At 43.8% G+C, this 15,511-nt stretch overlaps 1 protein-coding gene across 1 annotated transcript in view; it reads right to left on the bottom strand.

The window, feature by feature from the left end:
* Positions 1-15,135, bottom strand: part of TMEFF1 (transmembrane protein with EGF like and two follistatin like domains 1) — a 116,178-nt gene extending 101,043 nt beyond the window's left edge. The window contains exon 1 of the mRNA XM_005482927.4: positions 14,467-15,135. Within this exon, the coding sequence (XP_005482984.1) occupies positions 14,467-14,701 (235 nt within the window). The 5' untranslated portion in view covers positions 14,702-15,135. The remainder of the gene's footprint in view (positions 1-14,466) is intronic.
* Positions 15,136-15,511: the final 376 nt, after the last annotated feature.

Here is a 15,511-nt window from a genome sequence, read left to right as displayed (position 1 = left end):
CCCTTGGCAAGGTCAATTTCCAATACCCTCTCTCATAAAAGCATTCTTTGAAGGGGGATTTCTGTCACATTCGAAAATCAAGATGAACCCGCTCCCCAAAACTAAATACAATTTTCCCTTCCTGCTCTGCAAAGTTTTTCCAGTGTCATCTAATGATATTATTCAGTTGATGCTTCTAAGACACATGGAATAAATACTTGTTTCACTTCTATTATTTTCCCTTTCATAGGATGAAATAAGACAGTCTTACTGACCCTGAGAAAATAAAAGCTGTACAGAGCTTCTGTAGGATGAATTGTGAAAGAATCTCAGAAACATGCCCATGAAAACAAGGACATTTGACTTATTGGAGAAAATGAGTTTGACACTTCAAAATGTTGGCATTTTCTAACTTCTGAACAATGGAAGTCTTTGATTTTCATGCAACTTTCTAACGTTAAAGTTGCAATAATAACAGAGCTGGGAACTGTATTTTTACTTAATGGTGTATAACATTTTCCATCATAAGATCAAGTTTTAAGTTGCTCATGGTGTGCAGGCTCATTGTTTTCATAGAAAATTTCCAGCTGTGTAGTTTTTAAGAACAAAGCTGGGGCACTCACAGTGTTTTGTTCAGTTGTTTGGGTTTTCTTTAAGTGACTAAATTGTAGTTATTGTATTATTGTGTTTGAGGAGGTTTGCATTCAGGAGCTGAGATATGAGGTGCAGTGAAGGAGGTATGAGTTGCCAGGCTCAGACCATTTTATTCTGCTATGTGAAAATACATCCAATCCACCTGAAGTGTTAAGCTGCTGTAAGAGGTTTATCTGTTATGTGCCACCAGCAAAACTGGTCACAGGCTCCACCTTTCATGCACTCTTTTTTGATGATGTCCCAGGTGAGCTCTAGCTCCAGCATTTTCAAAATCAGTGCTGGCAAACTTGCATGTCTGTCCTACTTGTCGCATTCATATGGTCTCAGTGGTCTCCTTGCCCGAGAGCAGAAAACAGTCCAAGTAGAAAGCTGAGAACTGGCTGTGAAGGAAACACACCTGGCAGGTACAGCATTGTGGAAAGAAGACCACAGGAACACCAGAGGAGAGGGATCACAGAGTGGAAGAGGCACAGATGGATAAAAGACAGCCACTGGAAAACATGGGATCCCAGGCCTGAAGAGACTGCCCAGGGTTGCTAGGTGTTTTCTTTCTGATAAATATGTGGAAAAATTTCACGTCTGCTTTTCAGGTGCCTGGTTGATAGAGAACTACTTCCAGTGGTACCCATTCCACCATTAATTCAAGTGAGAGGTCTGTGCCAGGATATAATGGTCTTAGCTTTTCTCACAGCCACTTAAAAATCAGTTCATCCTTAGAAATGTCTGTATTTTCCTTAGTTGATAGTGAGGAGGTTTGTTCTCTTTTTTTTTTTTTTTCCTGAAGAAACTTGTGTTAAGCAAAGCCATATTAAAAGTGCAAATGAAGTGCTCGGAAACAAGAAGATTCCTGAATTAATGTTATTTGAGCAAATGTAATTTTTATGTTCTTGTGCAATGCTAGACAAGTTTCTGAAATCAGATTTTCCAGACATGTTCACTAATTGGGCATTTCTTATCGTCTGGATGCTTTTTTTCCCTCAAAGCAATTCAAGCAGGGATGCAATAATTCACAGCAGTGGAAGCTGTTCATTGAATATATCAAGTTCTATTTAAAATATCCAAGTATCCATATCCACTATTTCTCAAAAATCCAAGTTTTCACTCAAAGTCTAACTAACACAAAAAAACCCAAAAACCTGTAAGCAGTTTTCAGATTAATCTGGCCCATGTTTAATTTTTAGAGGTGTTTCAAAACATATACAAAAAAGTTACTGATTATGTTGCCAAGGTGGGAAATTTCCAAATACAGAAATTTCAAGAGCAAAATCATTGTAAAAATCTTTACAATAATGTTCCTAATATATCTTCTCTTTAACATATTTCTAAACCAGGTTTTTAATTCCATTGGTAAAACAGAGTTAAGAAAATAATGCATGGTGGGATCAATCAAAAAGAAATGGGACATGGGTCTGAGTGCAGAAACAGTGACCAAGGAGGCCATGGCAGATGTCCCCCAGCCATGGGGATGTCACACTGCCAGCATGACAGTCAGCATAGATGGCAGCTCTTTTGTGGGAATGTTCTACTTACAGGAGCAGAAAGAAATAGCTATTTGCAAGTTGCAGAACTTTACTACACACAGGAAATGAAACACTGGCTTGCCTAAACATGAGTTATCCAACTAAAAAAAAAAATTAAAGGCTGTTGCAGTTAGTAGTGGTCTGAAAGAATTTAGTGCCAACACTGCATGTTTTAAAGCTACAGACATAAAAAAAAAAAAAACAACAGGAATACACTTCAAAATTTACTTAGAGGAAAATGTACCACAGATCCTGCCAGTCTATATCAAAATTAAGAATTTATAATAACATCTTAAGTGGTTACTGATTTCAAAGAACTAAGTACCTTTTCACTTTTAGAATACTAAATAGAAGTTAGTTCCAACAAGAGGGTACTCTCCATGTAAGAGATTAAAATGTAACAGTTAGATCTCATAGCTTTCAAATTAATATGAAAACCTCAGTTTCCTCTTGCACTTCACTCTCATTAAAAATCCTTTAGCAGATCTATAAACTAAAAAATCATTGTGGTGCATTCTTACAATACACAAGCTTTAGTAAAATAATATTAGATTCCTATTTTGTATACAGAAAAAGGAAATAAATTAACTCCTGGGTAATATCCCTGAAACATTAGCAGTATGAATGGTACTGAAGCATAATTAGGTTTGCAGAAACTCTCTCCTCTGAACACCCATACACTATGCTATTTAGGTATAGTTTTGAAAACTGTAATTAAACAGTCAGAAAACCACTGGAAAAGAAACAAAATAACGAGCCACATAAAAGTCACAGGGAGAAAACAAACAAACAAGCCCCTGGTTGATCATTTAGGTTTCTTAATGAGTTCTGGTAATTCCAGTAAGTTACAGAAGCCAGGAAGAACCTGAGCAGGCAGCTCCCTTCCTTTCAAACTTTAACAACTCTATTACGCTTCAAAAAAACCAAATCACTGCTCAGCTTACTGAAATAACATTTTTTCTCCTGTATGCATTCTTGTCAGATAAATCTATAGCTAATAATTCCTCTCTGCCTGCTCGTTTATTCATACTGAAACACCAGGAAAAATACAATTCCCAGAGCTCCTGCTAAGCCCCTTTGCCAGCCCGGAAAGGATTTTCAGGGGCTGGGAGTTTATAGTCGGGCTACAGCATGGCATACACAGAGCGAGGAATGTTGTCCTGTTTCATCACCTCTGGCAATGATGGCTAGCACAGGGCTGGAAGAACCTCTGGGTTTGTGGAGAACTGGTGGAACTCCAGCTTGCTTGGAGCTGATGGCATCTCTGCAGTGGCAAGCTGGACAAAGCCACTGGACCTGAGTGGACCTGTGACACTCAGCATTTCAGAGCCAGAAACAAGCCTTTCCTAAGGGACAGGCAGAAGGCCACCTCTTTCTTCAACATATTCATCCATCTCTCCCTGTTCCCATCATGCCACTTCCAGAGTCTGAAGCAGGTGGAAATTATTCACGGCTGCCGGCTGGGGATTCCCGCGGCAAATGTAACGCTGGATTAGAGAGCTCACGGGTTGTCCTCCTGGGGCCACTGCCAAAATACGCCCAGGGCCAGCTCACAGCTCTTGAGGGACATCTCCTAATTGCTGTAAATTGGCTGCCACTACCCAGTGGGCAGCAGAGGACCAAGGAACTTTGCCTTGTTGCTGTCATTCCGCCCTGACCCAGGTGCTGCAAAAGGACATCTCGACTTTGCCAGGTGTTCAGACAGCTGGCCAAGTGAGCAAGGAGCAGAACCTTGTCCTCCCCCCAGGCACAGCCAGTCAGGCCAGGGGGATGGGCTGAGAGGGGCACCAGACGTGTTATCATCCCTGCTCTGCACCCTCTCAGTGCTGGGGCGCTGGGAGACCTTGTGTCACTGCTACTCTCAATTTAATCTGTGTTTTCGCTTTGAATGCAGAGCCACAGCCTCACTCACTTCACAGCCTCAGTCAGCTGTCTGTAACAGCACTCCCAAAAAGGCAGAAAAAAAATTAGCTGGCACAAATCTTCGTATAAATATAACAGGAGGAAAAAAGACCAACAAAACATAACAAGCTTACAGGTAAACATGCATATGACTGAATTCTGCCTTTTGTCTCACACCCACACTTCTGAAATGGAATGAAAGGACAATTCAGTCCTGGGGTACACAAACACTGACTGAGGTACAGTTCATGAGTAAAGCCAGGCTGGACTGGATGCAAACATGTCCGTGTAGCTTGGAGAAATGTAAGCAGTTGAGCCCATGACTTCGGTACAGCTCTGGCTGCAAGCTGATGGAATATCATTGTTTCTACACCTCCAATCTGTACAGCTGTATCGGACTAAAATTTACAGGTTCTTACTCCTTACTCTGAACAAAGAGAAATGTGATTTTCACAAAGACCATGATCTGGGAGCTCCCGTTGATTTTAATCAGTGGTTAGCAATTCTGGAAAAATCCTTAGGTCGTGGGCTTTGCTCTACTGCTTAGGAAGTCAGACCATCAGCTCCCTTCCCCTGTTTGTAGAAATCTTTTTAAACAAGTTATTCATGGAGAAATACTAAGAAATACTAAGAAAATGAAAATCAATTTGGATATTAGATTTGCATTATCAACATGAGATTTTTGTTATGCGCTTTTTTAGCTGTGTATCAACCTACCAATCCTCACTCCCAAGAAAAATAAAACCAAATAAGAAAATGCCAAAATTGGAGAACAATACAGCACAAAGGTCTCTGATCTCATTGACTCTTTTCAGAAATAAAAGCATTTACTCACAGAGGACACATAACAGCAGATTCTGGTTGCTTTCCATAGCAGAAAAGAGACAGGTTACAACCTATTTCTTTCAGTTACCTGCAGTCACAGAAATGCATTGATCCCTTAGGGTGGAGAGGGAGCCAAAAGACAGATTTTCCACATCAGGTGGCCCCGTACCAGCACTGCCAGACCTTGCTGCTGCCCTTCCTCCCTAGAGAAGCAGCCTGTACATCATGGCATTCCTCAAACAGCCTATCCTGCACCTAATCCTTACAGTTAAAAAAAATTTCAAAACTCAACAGAAATATCTTAAAAGTGGAAAATGAGCACAGAAGCCACCTTTTCTTAGTCTTTTCTAGCTAGAGACTCAATGCTTCACAAGGAAAATCAGAGAAAAGTCATGAAGAGCTTTTGGTGGTAAAACTATTCTGATTTCTTGTAGCCTGAGTAACTGAAAAGGCAGGGGACACATTTTCAAGACTTTTAAAGAAAGATGTAATTATGTCATAAAGCTAGTATTGGTATCTTATAATCTTTCATTAAGTAATTCTGAATGCACTGTGGGGTGACTTTAAATAGAATAGAAATATCTATTACCATAATATAGAATACTAGTAAGTAACTCCTGTGACAGAAAAACCTGTGTGTTTGGGAAAGAACTGTGAAAGCAGTGAAAAGCTTCACTTTTTCAAATTAACTCTGATCTCCAGATTTTGATACTGAATTTTTGAGTCATTATGTTTGACTCAAATATAAGGGGCTTGGTATATAATACACCACTTTAGATTACGTTTATCAAGTGTCTAACAAAGCAGGATGTTCATCTCTTTGTCTTCTGGATGAAGACTCTTTTATTATAGTGTAGTATCTTTTGTTTTAATGCTGCTCTGCAGTGGATTGCCAGCTCATTAATTTTTCTGCTATAACACCCAAATCCCTTTGCTGATCAGTGTGCTGAATGATTGATTCCCTGCTCCCAGACTAATTTTTTACATTGGACTGCATTTACCATCTGGTAGATAAATCACCCAAAACACTCAAATTCGGAGCTTGGTTCCAGTGATTCTCTTTGTTTGTTCAGTCAGCAGCATGAATATCACTTGCAAATGTGGAGATTGTGTTCTCTCACCTGGATAACTGTTCCATATTGCAGACACAGGTTTTAACAAAGAGCAGGAAAAAAGAAAAGGAAAAAAAAAAGATATTTGTTCTTTGTGGTTTTTAGCCAAAATTTTTGTTTCATCTCTACCATAGCCACTTGCTTCTCACATGAAAAAGAATCTTTCTTACAGCACAGAACCAGTTTTGCACATTACAAACACATTTAACCGTTTGCACAAAGACATCCTTTGTAGGTATAAACACCGGCACAAGTGAAGAAAAGGACATCCTTTGCAGTTAAAAGAGAGTAGAAATACAATGAAATAAATTGCCTTCCCAACCCCGTGTTTTATATGAGAAAACAATTCTATAACCTCAACAGGAGCCTGCCTGTTTTATTTTCACTTTTATAACCTTGAAATGATACTTCCATAAAATTATACTTCCAATCAAGACAGCAAGAAAGAACTCTGCCTCACATAATTGTCTCTGCAAAATCCTGGGAGATGTAAAGAATGAAGAAAAAGCTCTGGGAGAGAGATGGTGCTTCAGGAAAAGAACCATTCATCTGCCCACTGCACATGACAATGTCGCTCAGGGAGGGGACAGGACACCCCTTTCTTTAGTCTAAGGATCTTTTGCTGCTCGGGAGAACCCATTTGGCACAACACACTGACCTCTGTCTCTCCCAGAGGGATCAGGCAGAGGCAGCACACAATCAGAGTCAATACTAATTAGCAAAATGTAAACATTTCATTAGATCAATGCTTCCCTGAATTTTTAAAGCAACAAACTGCTATCCAGCCGCAATTTTTTGTCAAATTTTCAATGGAAATACCTGTGGAAAGCTCTGTTTTAGCTGTCTATACCAACCAGCTGAAGATTTTATAACTTGTTCTTGTGTTTTAGGGACATCCTTAAGGACTAAAACTTGAATTTTCAAAAGCACTCATTCATTTTGAATGCCTAGACTATTCTGAACACTTTTGGCATATGCACGAACACCTTTAACTATTCCATCTCTCAAGCTTTTGTGTTGCTGTGGCTAAGAATCTTGTTCAGTTCAAAATTTTAGAGAAAATAGAGCCACTTCTGCAAATGATGTTTATCCAAACACTCATTCTTTGTAGTCATATGTGAAGTGTCTGTGAATAGGAAAGAAAGCAAGTAAATCTCTTGTGAGGTACAACAAACTCCTCCATACACTTCAGGCGTAAGCAACAGGACACTTTGTCACCCACTGCTGAAATATGTGCGTTTGCAGGAGGTTTTCTATAGCCACAGAGCAGCAGATGTGACAGCACGTTTTCATGGGGGGCTGTGTCCCTTCTCCCCTCACCACCTGCAGGGCTCTCATCGGTTAAAAACCGAGACTGGTTAAAACACTTCCTAAAGCAGCATTTTTGGGCAGCCAAAAAAAGGTGAACCCTGACATGTGTCAGACTCCTGGAGCTGGGTAGGAACAGTGAGGGTGAATCTGGGATAAAGCAGTTGGAGCCCCTAAAGGCGCTGTGTGCTCCCTCAAACACACTGTGGTGATCAGGGGCAGATTAACCAGAGTTTGCACAGTCCCAACTCTCTGGCTTGCCTGACTGCCCCCATTCACCCCATCTGCTTCCACATGGATCCCATGAGACTCGTGGCAGGCACAGGAGATGCCCCAGGGCCTTTCCTACAGGAACACGGCTGTTGCCTGCCAGCAAGCCAGGCAACTGGAATGAGGCTGCCCACGGCTTTGACAGCCAGACAGAGCCAGATTTCAGGAGGTTTTGGCCTCCAGACAAGACCTGAGAAGAACCATTTCGTGTCCTGAACACCCTTTTGTCTGTTTGTGGACATTGTACCTGTTCTCTTCCTCGGCTGCTCTCTCTTTCTATGTATCTTACAAAAGTACAGAGAATTTTGCTCCTGTTAAAGATACAAAGGAGCATGCCGAGGTCTCAGCCTGATGGGAAAAGGTGGAGAAAACCCAGCACCTACCAAGACAAGTCAGACTACTTCAGAAAAAATTACTGACAGTCTTGTCTTGCTCAAGATTTTCTTCCCTTTAATTTTTACATGTTTTCCTGCTGGTCTTAATTAACACTCTTTTTGAACCATGCATGAGGATCCTGCCAACTTGAACGTAGTTATATAATGTGGGTGTTTCAAGACTGTAACTGCAACTAAATTTATTTTATAAATAAAATAAATTTAAAATCAAAAACCAAATCAATAGAGAGGTATTACAGGGGTTTAATTTTATTACAAACCAGATCCTTTAAATGCTGTTTCTGTAACACATAATCTATTATCAGAAAAGTCCCGCCTTTTCAGTCCTTACAAATTGTCTACTGTAATGAGAATTTAAATTATCCTAAAATAAACCCCGATTTGCTAGTCAAACACTGCCTCCTCACAAATCACACTATGACCAGTGAGGCAGTTTTAGAGCAACGTAAAAGAAACTGAACACTGATATCAGTGTAACATTAAATTGCTCTCCTAAACGGAGAAATCCACATCAATAGATATGCAAATGCACGCAGAGCCTGATCTGTCTACCAGCTCCCAGTCAGCCAGGTCTGGGATGTAACCGGGTCAGTGAGAACTGAAGTCTTTCAGGTACTCTTGTAGCAAAGGCTTTCACTGGCATCTTGCTCCACAGAACACACAAGTTCCCTGGAAAGAGTCTTGAAGAGAAAAAAAGACCTGGATTTTTTTCTCCTTTAAAATAAACAAACAAATAATAAAACATATGATCCATAAATCCTAGATACCTAATGGTAACTAATGGCACCACTAGATACTGTCCTAATAATACAAGATTAAATAATTCTGCTTTCACATGCCCCTGAAGCCATCTGTGAACTAAATTAGAACCAAAGATACATTGTAGCTGTTCATCAAGACAAATAAACAGATTTCAGGTTCTCCAGGAAACTTTAATTTCATCAGATCACAGTTTTGACTGCTGAGCTTACTCCTAATCAGATTTTTTCTGTAACTTCTTATCCTTTTGTAGGAGAAAAATATCATACAGAGAAGACCAAGAAATGGTTTCATAAAATTTATTATCAACTGATTTAGTGAAAAAAGCTCTTCCTTACACACTTAGGAGTTCCACACAATACAGCTCCACTCCCCACACTCTCTTTTTCTTCCTCTATTTCTCTATGTTTCTAAATCGTTAGAATTTCAAGATGATCTAGGAATAAACTACAGCAATTAGAGGGGACTATTTAGTTTCCAGCATAGTATTTAATTATCATTTTCTTATAATCTAAAGCTCTTTTTGGGATAGAACATTTTTTTAGAGTACTTCTACAAAGAATATCCTTGGTCTTTGGTTCTGCTGAGCACTACAGCCAGTTTAGAAAAAGACAGACCTCCACCTCAGTATTACCAACACGTCCCCTATCTCCACTCTTGTTCCACAGCACCTGTGAGCACTCAGTGAGGAGGATATGCAGGAGTCTCGACTCAGAGGAACAGATCCTTTTTCAACATTCCTGATGCTCGGCATTCTTCCTTCCACAAATGTTACAGTTACTGTTATCCAGGGAACTGTTGCCACTGTCTGCTTTGGGGACCCTCCCCAAAGTCTCACCGCAGCCTGGGAAAGGTACAAGTGCTTTCAGCTGATGGATCAATGGTGGAATGGAATGATCTCTCTCCAGGAAAAGGGTACAGACTCCTGTCAATATCAGTCGGATTCTCTGCATTTGTACCTCCCTATCCAAAGTTCTTGGCCACAGCTTCTTTTTTCTTTCTAGTCCAAGTAAATATCAACTCTCCTCTTTATCCAGTCTACTGTCAACTCCAGAAGAAAACTAACAAGATATAAGTATAAAATATTTATCCCTACATCAACAGGAAGAAAAGGACCAGACTTCTTGTTTTCCCCTTAATAGGAATTATCTGAGAGATCTTGGTACAGGAAGAATGCTTCCTTAGCAGTATTTTCCACAACAAACACAGCTTCTTTATTCCTCTTTTCAAAAAACCAATAAAGAAATTGGATTCAATCCAATCCCCTCAGTCAAGCCTCAATTGCTCCATCACACTACCAGTTCCCACTAGTGACAATGATGGAGTGACACCTGTTACAAGATGATTTTCTGCTATTCTGACACTTTCAATTCTATTTTAATTACCTTTTGACTCTTTAATCAGCATAAGAATCTGTATTGCAAGGACATTTCATGTCTAGGCAATTACACTAAAGGGAAACAAATATACGCATGCTACTGTCCGAGTTTTAATTTCTCTTTTCAATAATTGCTTTTACTTTTTACATGTAGTTGATTTATATTCATGCCTTATGATAGTTTCTCTAAGTGACACGTAACCTGACTGAGTTTAGATCATTTACTTCAGAAGTTCAATTGGCACAAACACATATCACATTTTATTTGGCCTGACTGTTATAATTCATTTTCAGGAACATAACTCACAGTATCTTAGATAAAATAACCAATTATTCCTGTCTACCATTTCAGATCAAGTGGAACTATGCAAACACAAAAAAACATGTAATTCTTAAAATACGATAATTTACCTGAACCTGTATCTCTCTTACATCCCTTGCTCTTAATGTTCTCACCAATATGGCTGCATATCTTTAGCACAAATTGGTTTTGCTCTGTGTAACTTAGAAAGATATAGCAAACAAAACCCCTCATCCACTTAATTTGAGCAAAAAGCACAAAGGATATGTCTGTTCTAGCTGATAAGCACAGATGAAAGCCAGTCTTGAGGCCACATCTCATTCTGGTTCACAGAGCCCCCACTGAGCCCAGGCAGAAACCACGGCTGAGCTCCAGAGACCAGCAGTGCCTGAGGTTTATATCCTCCAAAATCCACGGCCACATCTGCCACGTGGACTGGGCCAAGGCAGCTACATGCCTGTGTTCACTCTCCCTTGTTACGGCAGGGACAGCCTGGATCCAGGCTTCAGACAACACAATAGTTTGGAGTGAGAAATAGTGCACATAAAACTCATTTTGGCCAACTCACTAATTATCTTAAGGCTTCACCTCAAGTGTAGACATAGCAGATAGGAGTAGATTTAGACCTCATCTTCTCCTGAGGAAAACCAGCTACAACAGCACCATAATAGGTGTCCATCAATAGCAAACCTGTGGGATTCCTGCTACAGGAACTGGGGGACAGACATGAAGGCATCCAAGAAAGTAATGGAAACAAATGCACCATATTCACATTTAAACAGGATCTCATCTTGCTCACTCAATCCCCAATAACCTATCTTGAAACAACTTTATTTTTACTCACTTCACTCAGAGAGATCTTAAAAAGAGCAGGGGCAGCACACAGTCTGTGAGACTCATAGGTGAGGCATGGAATCAACCCTAGCAAGTCAATTTTATCACACAAGGGAGCAGCACACTGAAAGGCTCACAACACAAGCACATCCCTGTTAATTACAATCCCAGGTGCACACACCCACACTGTGCACTGAGCAGTATCTCTCTCTGAGTCTGTGTACCTTCCACCCACATCTGCAGCGTTTGGTCAGCTATGACCCATCTGCAGCCCCTGTGGCAGCACAGGTGACCGAAGCACATCTCACACCAGAGACTCAGCCAGGCTAACACTGAAACTGGCGATGTCCACGCACAGTTTGTGTCTCCAGAGAGCACCATCGCATTAGGAGCTCAGGAAGGAACTACACCTTGTGCTTACCTTCACACATGGGATGCCCAATAACCCCCTGTAGCTCACAGCCCCTCACTAAGGACACAGCTACCCCAGAGCCTGAGCCCAGCATCACGCCACCAGCACTTGGACAGGCAGGGAGTATTGGGAATGTTAGGGAAGAAGACTACAGGTAGCACTGGGAATAATATAACATCTCCAAAACACCAGCCTAGTACAGTCTTCTCCAGAAAGAAATACCTGTTTTGTTTATGCCCCATTCTGGGTAAAACAGGGATATTTTATTTCATTAGCTTAGGAAAGTATGGATTGACAGATGAGCAAACACACACAAGTCCACATTGTCAATTAACTCCAGATACGTCTTAATTCTCTGTTTCCTGCTCTAATCACTTTATCAAATGTTCTTCCTTTGGCCAGGGATGATGCAATTATATCATAATTTAACAAAAGGCCAAGCTGCAATGCATGTGGCAAAGGAGCAGAATCAAGTGGCTGAAAAAGCCATCTTAATGTTCATGTTGTCTGCCTGCGTTCTCCACCTTGTAATGTTCTTTTGTTACAGCAAACTCTTTCTTAAGCAGCATATTCTGTAGCAATAAAGGAGAGGGCTTCAGCATTTCTGAAAAGAAATAACAAATAAATAAAGCTATATAGTCTAACAATAGTAAAATGTTACCAGCCCAGGAATGTCTCAAGAAGTGCAAAAAACCTGTTAGGGCAGCAGGTCAAACTGATGCACATATTAAACTTGCAAAACAGCAGAAGAAAGGAGAAGCATTTCGCTTCTTTGCATATGGAAAGCAATTTAGAGAGTCCAGTCATATGGAGAAGCAGTAGTATCATTCTCAAGTTTAACCTTCAGTATAAACAGCAATGTACATCGTAGCAGTCCACTGAGAAGGGTGCTAATGCCAACAGCTGGTCCCACGTGTAAATACAGGAAACTCATCTTTTTCAGGGAGTAGCTCCTTCAGTAAAAGTTAATGAAGCTGTGCAAAGGTAAGTGAGGGGAAAATCTGACCCAGATACGGTGTGTTGATGTTAGTTCTTTCAAAACAAAGTTGAGTACTGAAACCCTGCCATTTTGCATGAAACAGTTAACACACAGCAGAATCTGACTACTGCATTTAAAACAAAATTTTCCTTCCATATTTTTGGAGTTACCCTGAAAAGAGTGCCTGCCACAAATATGTATATAGCACATACATTTGCTTGTGCCTATTTTTAGTAGAACCAAATCATGCTGAATGCCTTCAATATAGCACACAGTTTTCTAATTCCAGGCTGGAAAGCCCTCTTTCTGTGGCTGTTTCTAAATAATGATATCCCTGTGTTCCACATCATCTTGGAAACTTCCTCATACATTTCAGCAGCCTTCCATATTTAATCTCACTGATTTATGCTCATGCCATGGTCTAATGACCCATATGTCTCTGATGGGTAAGCCGCTAACGCCAGTGACACATTAACCTATTAACCTCTCTTTAAAAATAACCATCATATTCCTACAAACAGAACGAAAAGTCAGCCGGCAGCAGCAAAACAGCAGCATTGTGGTACTGTCACACAGTAACACAGTGTACATCTAAACTGGGTAAAATGAAGAGGAGCATTTCAAGAATGTGTGGCAGATTTATTGTATTGCAAGACCGTTTTGCCACAGTTTGCTGGTCTGCGAATTTGATAGCCTGCTTTAGCAGCATTATCCGTATTGTAAAATGTAATTGGCAGGAAGGTCACTCTTCCGTGCACTCATTTCTTGAAATCTCTGGTACAGTTTGGGGACCTTATCCTGGAAGGCACCGAGAGTTCCTCCCAACATGTAAATTGCCTTCCAATCCCGCTGAAGACAATGGGAGCGGGGGGCTCCATGCACAGGGCGAGAAACCTTCATCACCTTGGAGAAGGCACTTTGTACAGCTCTCGCTGGCGATTCGTGCAGTGAAATAAACCTATCATTTCAAAAGGCAGGAGGAGGCTCCACAGCCATTTTTCAGAGAAAAAAAATAAATTCCCTTTTCTAAATAGTAGTTTTAGAAGACAAATCTTTCTTAAAACCTGTAAACTTTATATTGTATGTATTTACTTTGTTCTACTTCAAAACCATCATATGCCTCAAGATCTAAGAAAACGTGCTGCTGTCATGACAAACCACACTGCAACCTTACAATACCAGCACACAATTATGTATATTATGTATGTCATGCAACCAAAGCAGGAACAAAACCAAGAAAGCTCATTCTGAGCACATCGCGGGGTATTTTGCTGCCTACACCTCACCCAGAGTGAATCTCTACGACAGCCGGCAGACGGACGGGCGGAGAGGCTGCCCCGTGGCTGGGCTGCTCACAGCGAGAGCGAGCCCTGAGAAAGAGCCCGTGTGAGCCATCGGGGCTGCTCTCCCGGCTGCCACCCGGCTGGCACCCGCTGCTAGCGGCAGGACGGGCCCGGGGCAGCGGCAGGGCAGAGCGGAGGAGGGGCGGGATGGGGCACCCGGCGCGCACCTGCCGGCACCGCGGCGGGGGACACAGCAGCGGGGAGCAACAAAAGCCGGGAGGCGGCGGCAAAGCCCTTCCCTTCGCCGGGAGACCTCGAAGCGGGGCTCCCCGCAGAAGGGCATCTCTCGGCCGGCCGGGAGCCGGCTCGCCGCACCCGGGGCCGGGGCGGGCGCCGCTCCTTTGTTTTCCGCCGCCCGCAGCAGCACGGCGGGCCGGGCCGGGCTGGGTCGGGCCGAACCGGGCGGAGCAGGGGGGCCGCGCTCAGCCCTCCCTCCACGTGCACGCGTGGGCTGCCCGCAGGGGAGGGCGCGGGCGGGAGCCGGCGGGGCATTACCTGAGCAGTTGATGCCTTTCCCCTTGCCGCCGCCCTGGCACTCGGAGCCGGGCAGGGGATGGGAGGCGCGGCCGGCGGGCAGCGCGGAGAGGGCGAGCACCAGGAGGGCCGAGGTGTAGCAGAGCGCCAGCGGGGGTCCCGCCCGCAGCAGCGGCCGGGCGGCGGCCGGGCTCTCTCCCAGCATGGCGAGGGGCGGCCGAGGAGCAGCGGGATGGCGGCGGCAGGCCCGCAGCATCAACCGGAGCCCGCGGCGCCGCCCGGGCGGGACCCTCCTTTCTCCGCCGCGCCGGAGCGCACCTTCAGCATCCCCGCCGCAGCGGCCGCACGGACCCGCTGCTGCTGCTGCCACCGCCGGGGCGCGGGCAGGGCTGTCCCCGCCGCGGCCGCGCTCCGTCCGCCCGTCCGCCCCGCGGAGCCGCCGCCTCGCCCCGGCCGCGCTCCTTTGTGCGCGGCGCCCGGCAGCGCCGCCGCTCCGCCTGCAACAAAGGGAGCGGAGCCGAGAGGCTGCTGCCGCCGCCGCCGCCGCCGCGGAGAGGGAGGAGGAGGAGGGAGAGAGAGAGCGAGAGATGGGGGAGGAAGCACACGTGATAGCAGCCCCCTCCCCCGGGACCGAGGGGAGGTGAGGGGCTTCTCCTCGCTCGGCGGGCAGGGCGGGCGGCGGCGGCAGCGCCCGCCCTCACGGCGGGGCCGCCCCCAGGGAGCGGTGCGGGTCCCGGGCGGCACAGGCGACAGGCGGGGACAGCACCGGAGGGAGACGGGGCAGAGAGGGTCCCCAGGGGCGTCGAGGAGGGATGACCGCTCGCACAGCGCTTGTCACTGTCCGGGGTGATGTTTTATTATTCACTAATAAGCCGGCGTGAGTGGGGTTGGGAAAGAAAGCAAAGAGACCGTCTCTTCTATTAATTGTAAGGGTTGTGTTTAATTTTTGCTGAACGGAAGCCCAGCACGTATAGCGGGAGCGTTTGCACCGGTCCAAATCAATTAATGTATTTACGGTGAAGGCAGTGAGTTTTTAACAGAGTGCTTTTAGTATCTACGGGTTTTC

This window comes from Zonotrichia albicollis, chromosome 1 (assembly GCF_047830755.1).
Source record: "Zonotrichia albicollis isolate bZonAlb1 chromosome 1, bZonAlb1.hap1, whole genome shotgun sequence".
Classification (NCBI taxonomy): domain Eukaryota; kingdom Metazoa; phylum Chordata; class Aves; order Passeriformes; family Passerellidae; genus Zonotrichia; species Zonotrichia albicollis.
This window is presented reverse-complemented; position numbering and strand designations above follow the sequence as displayed.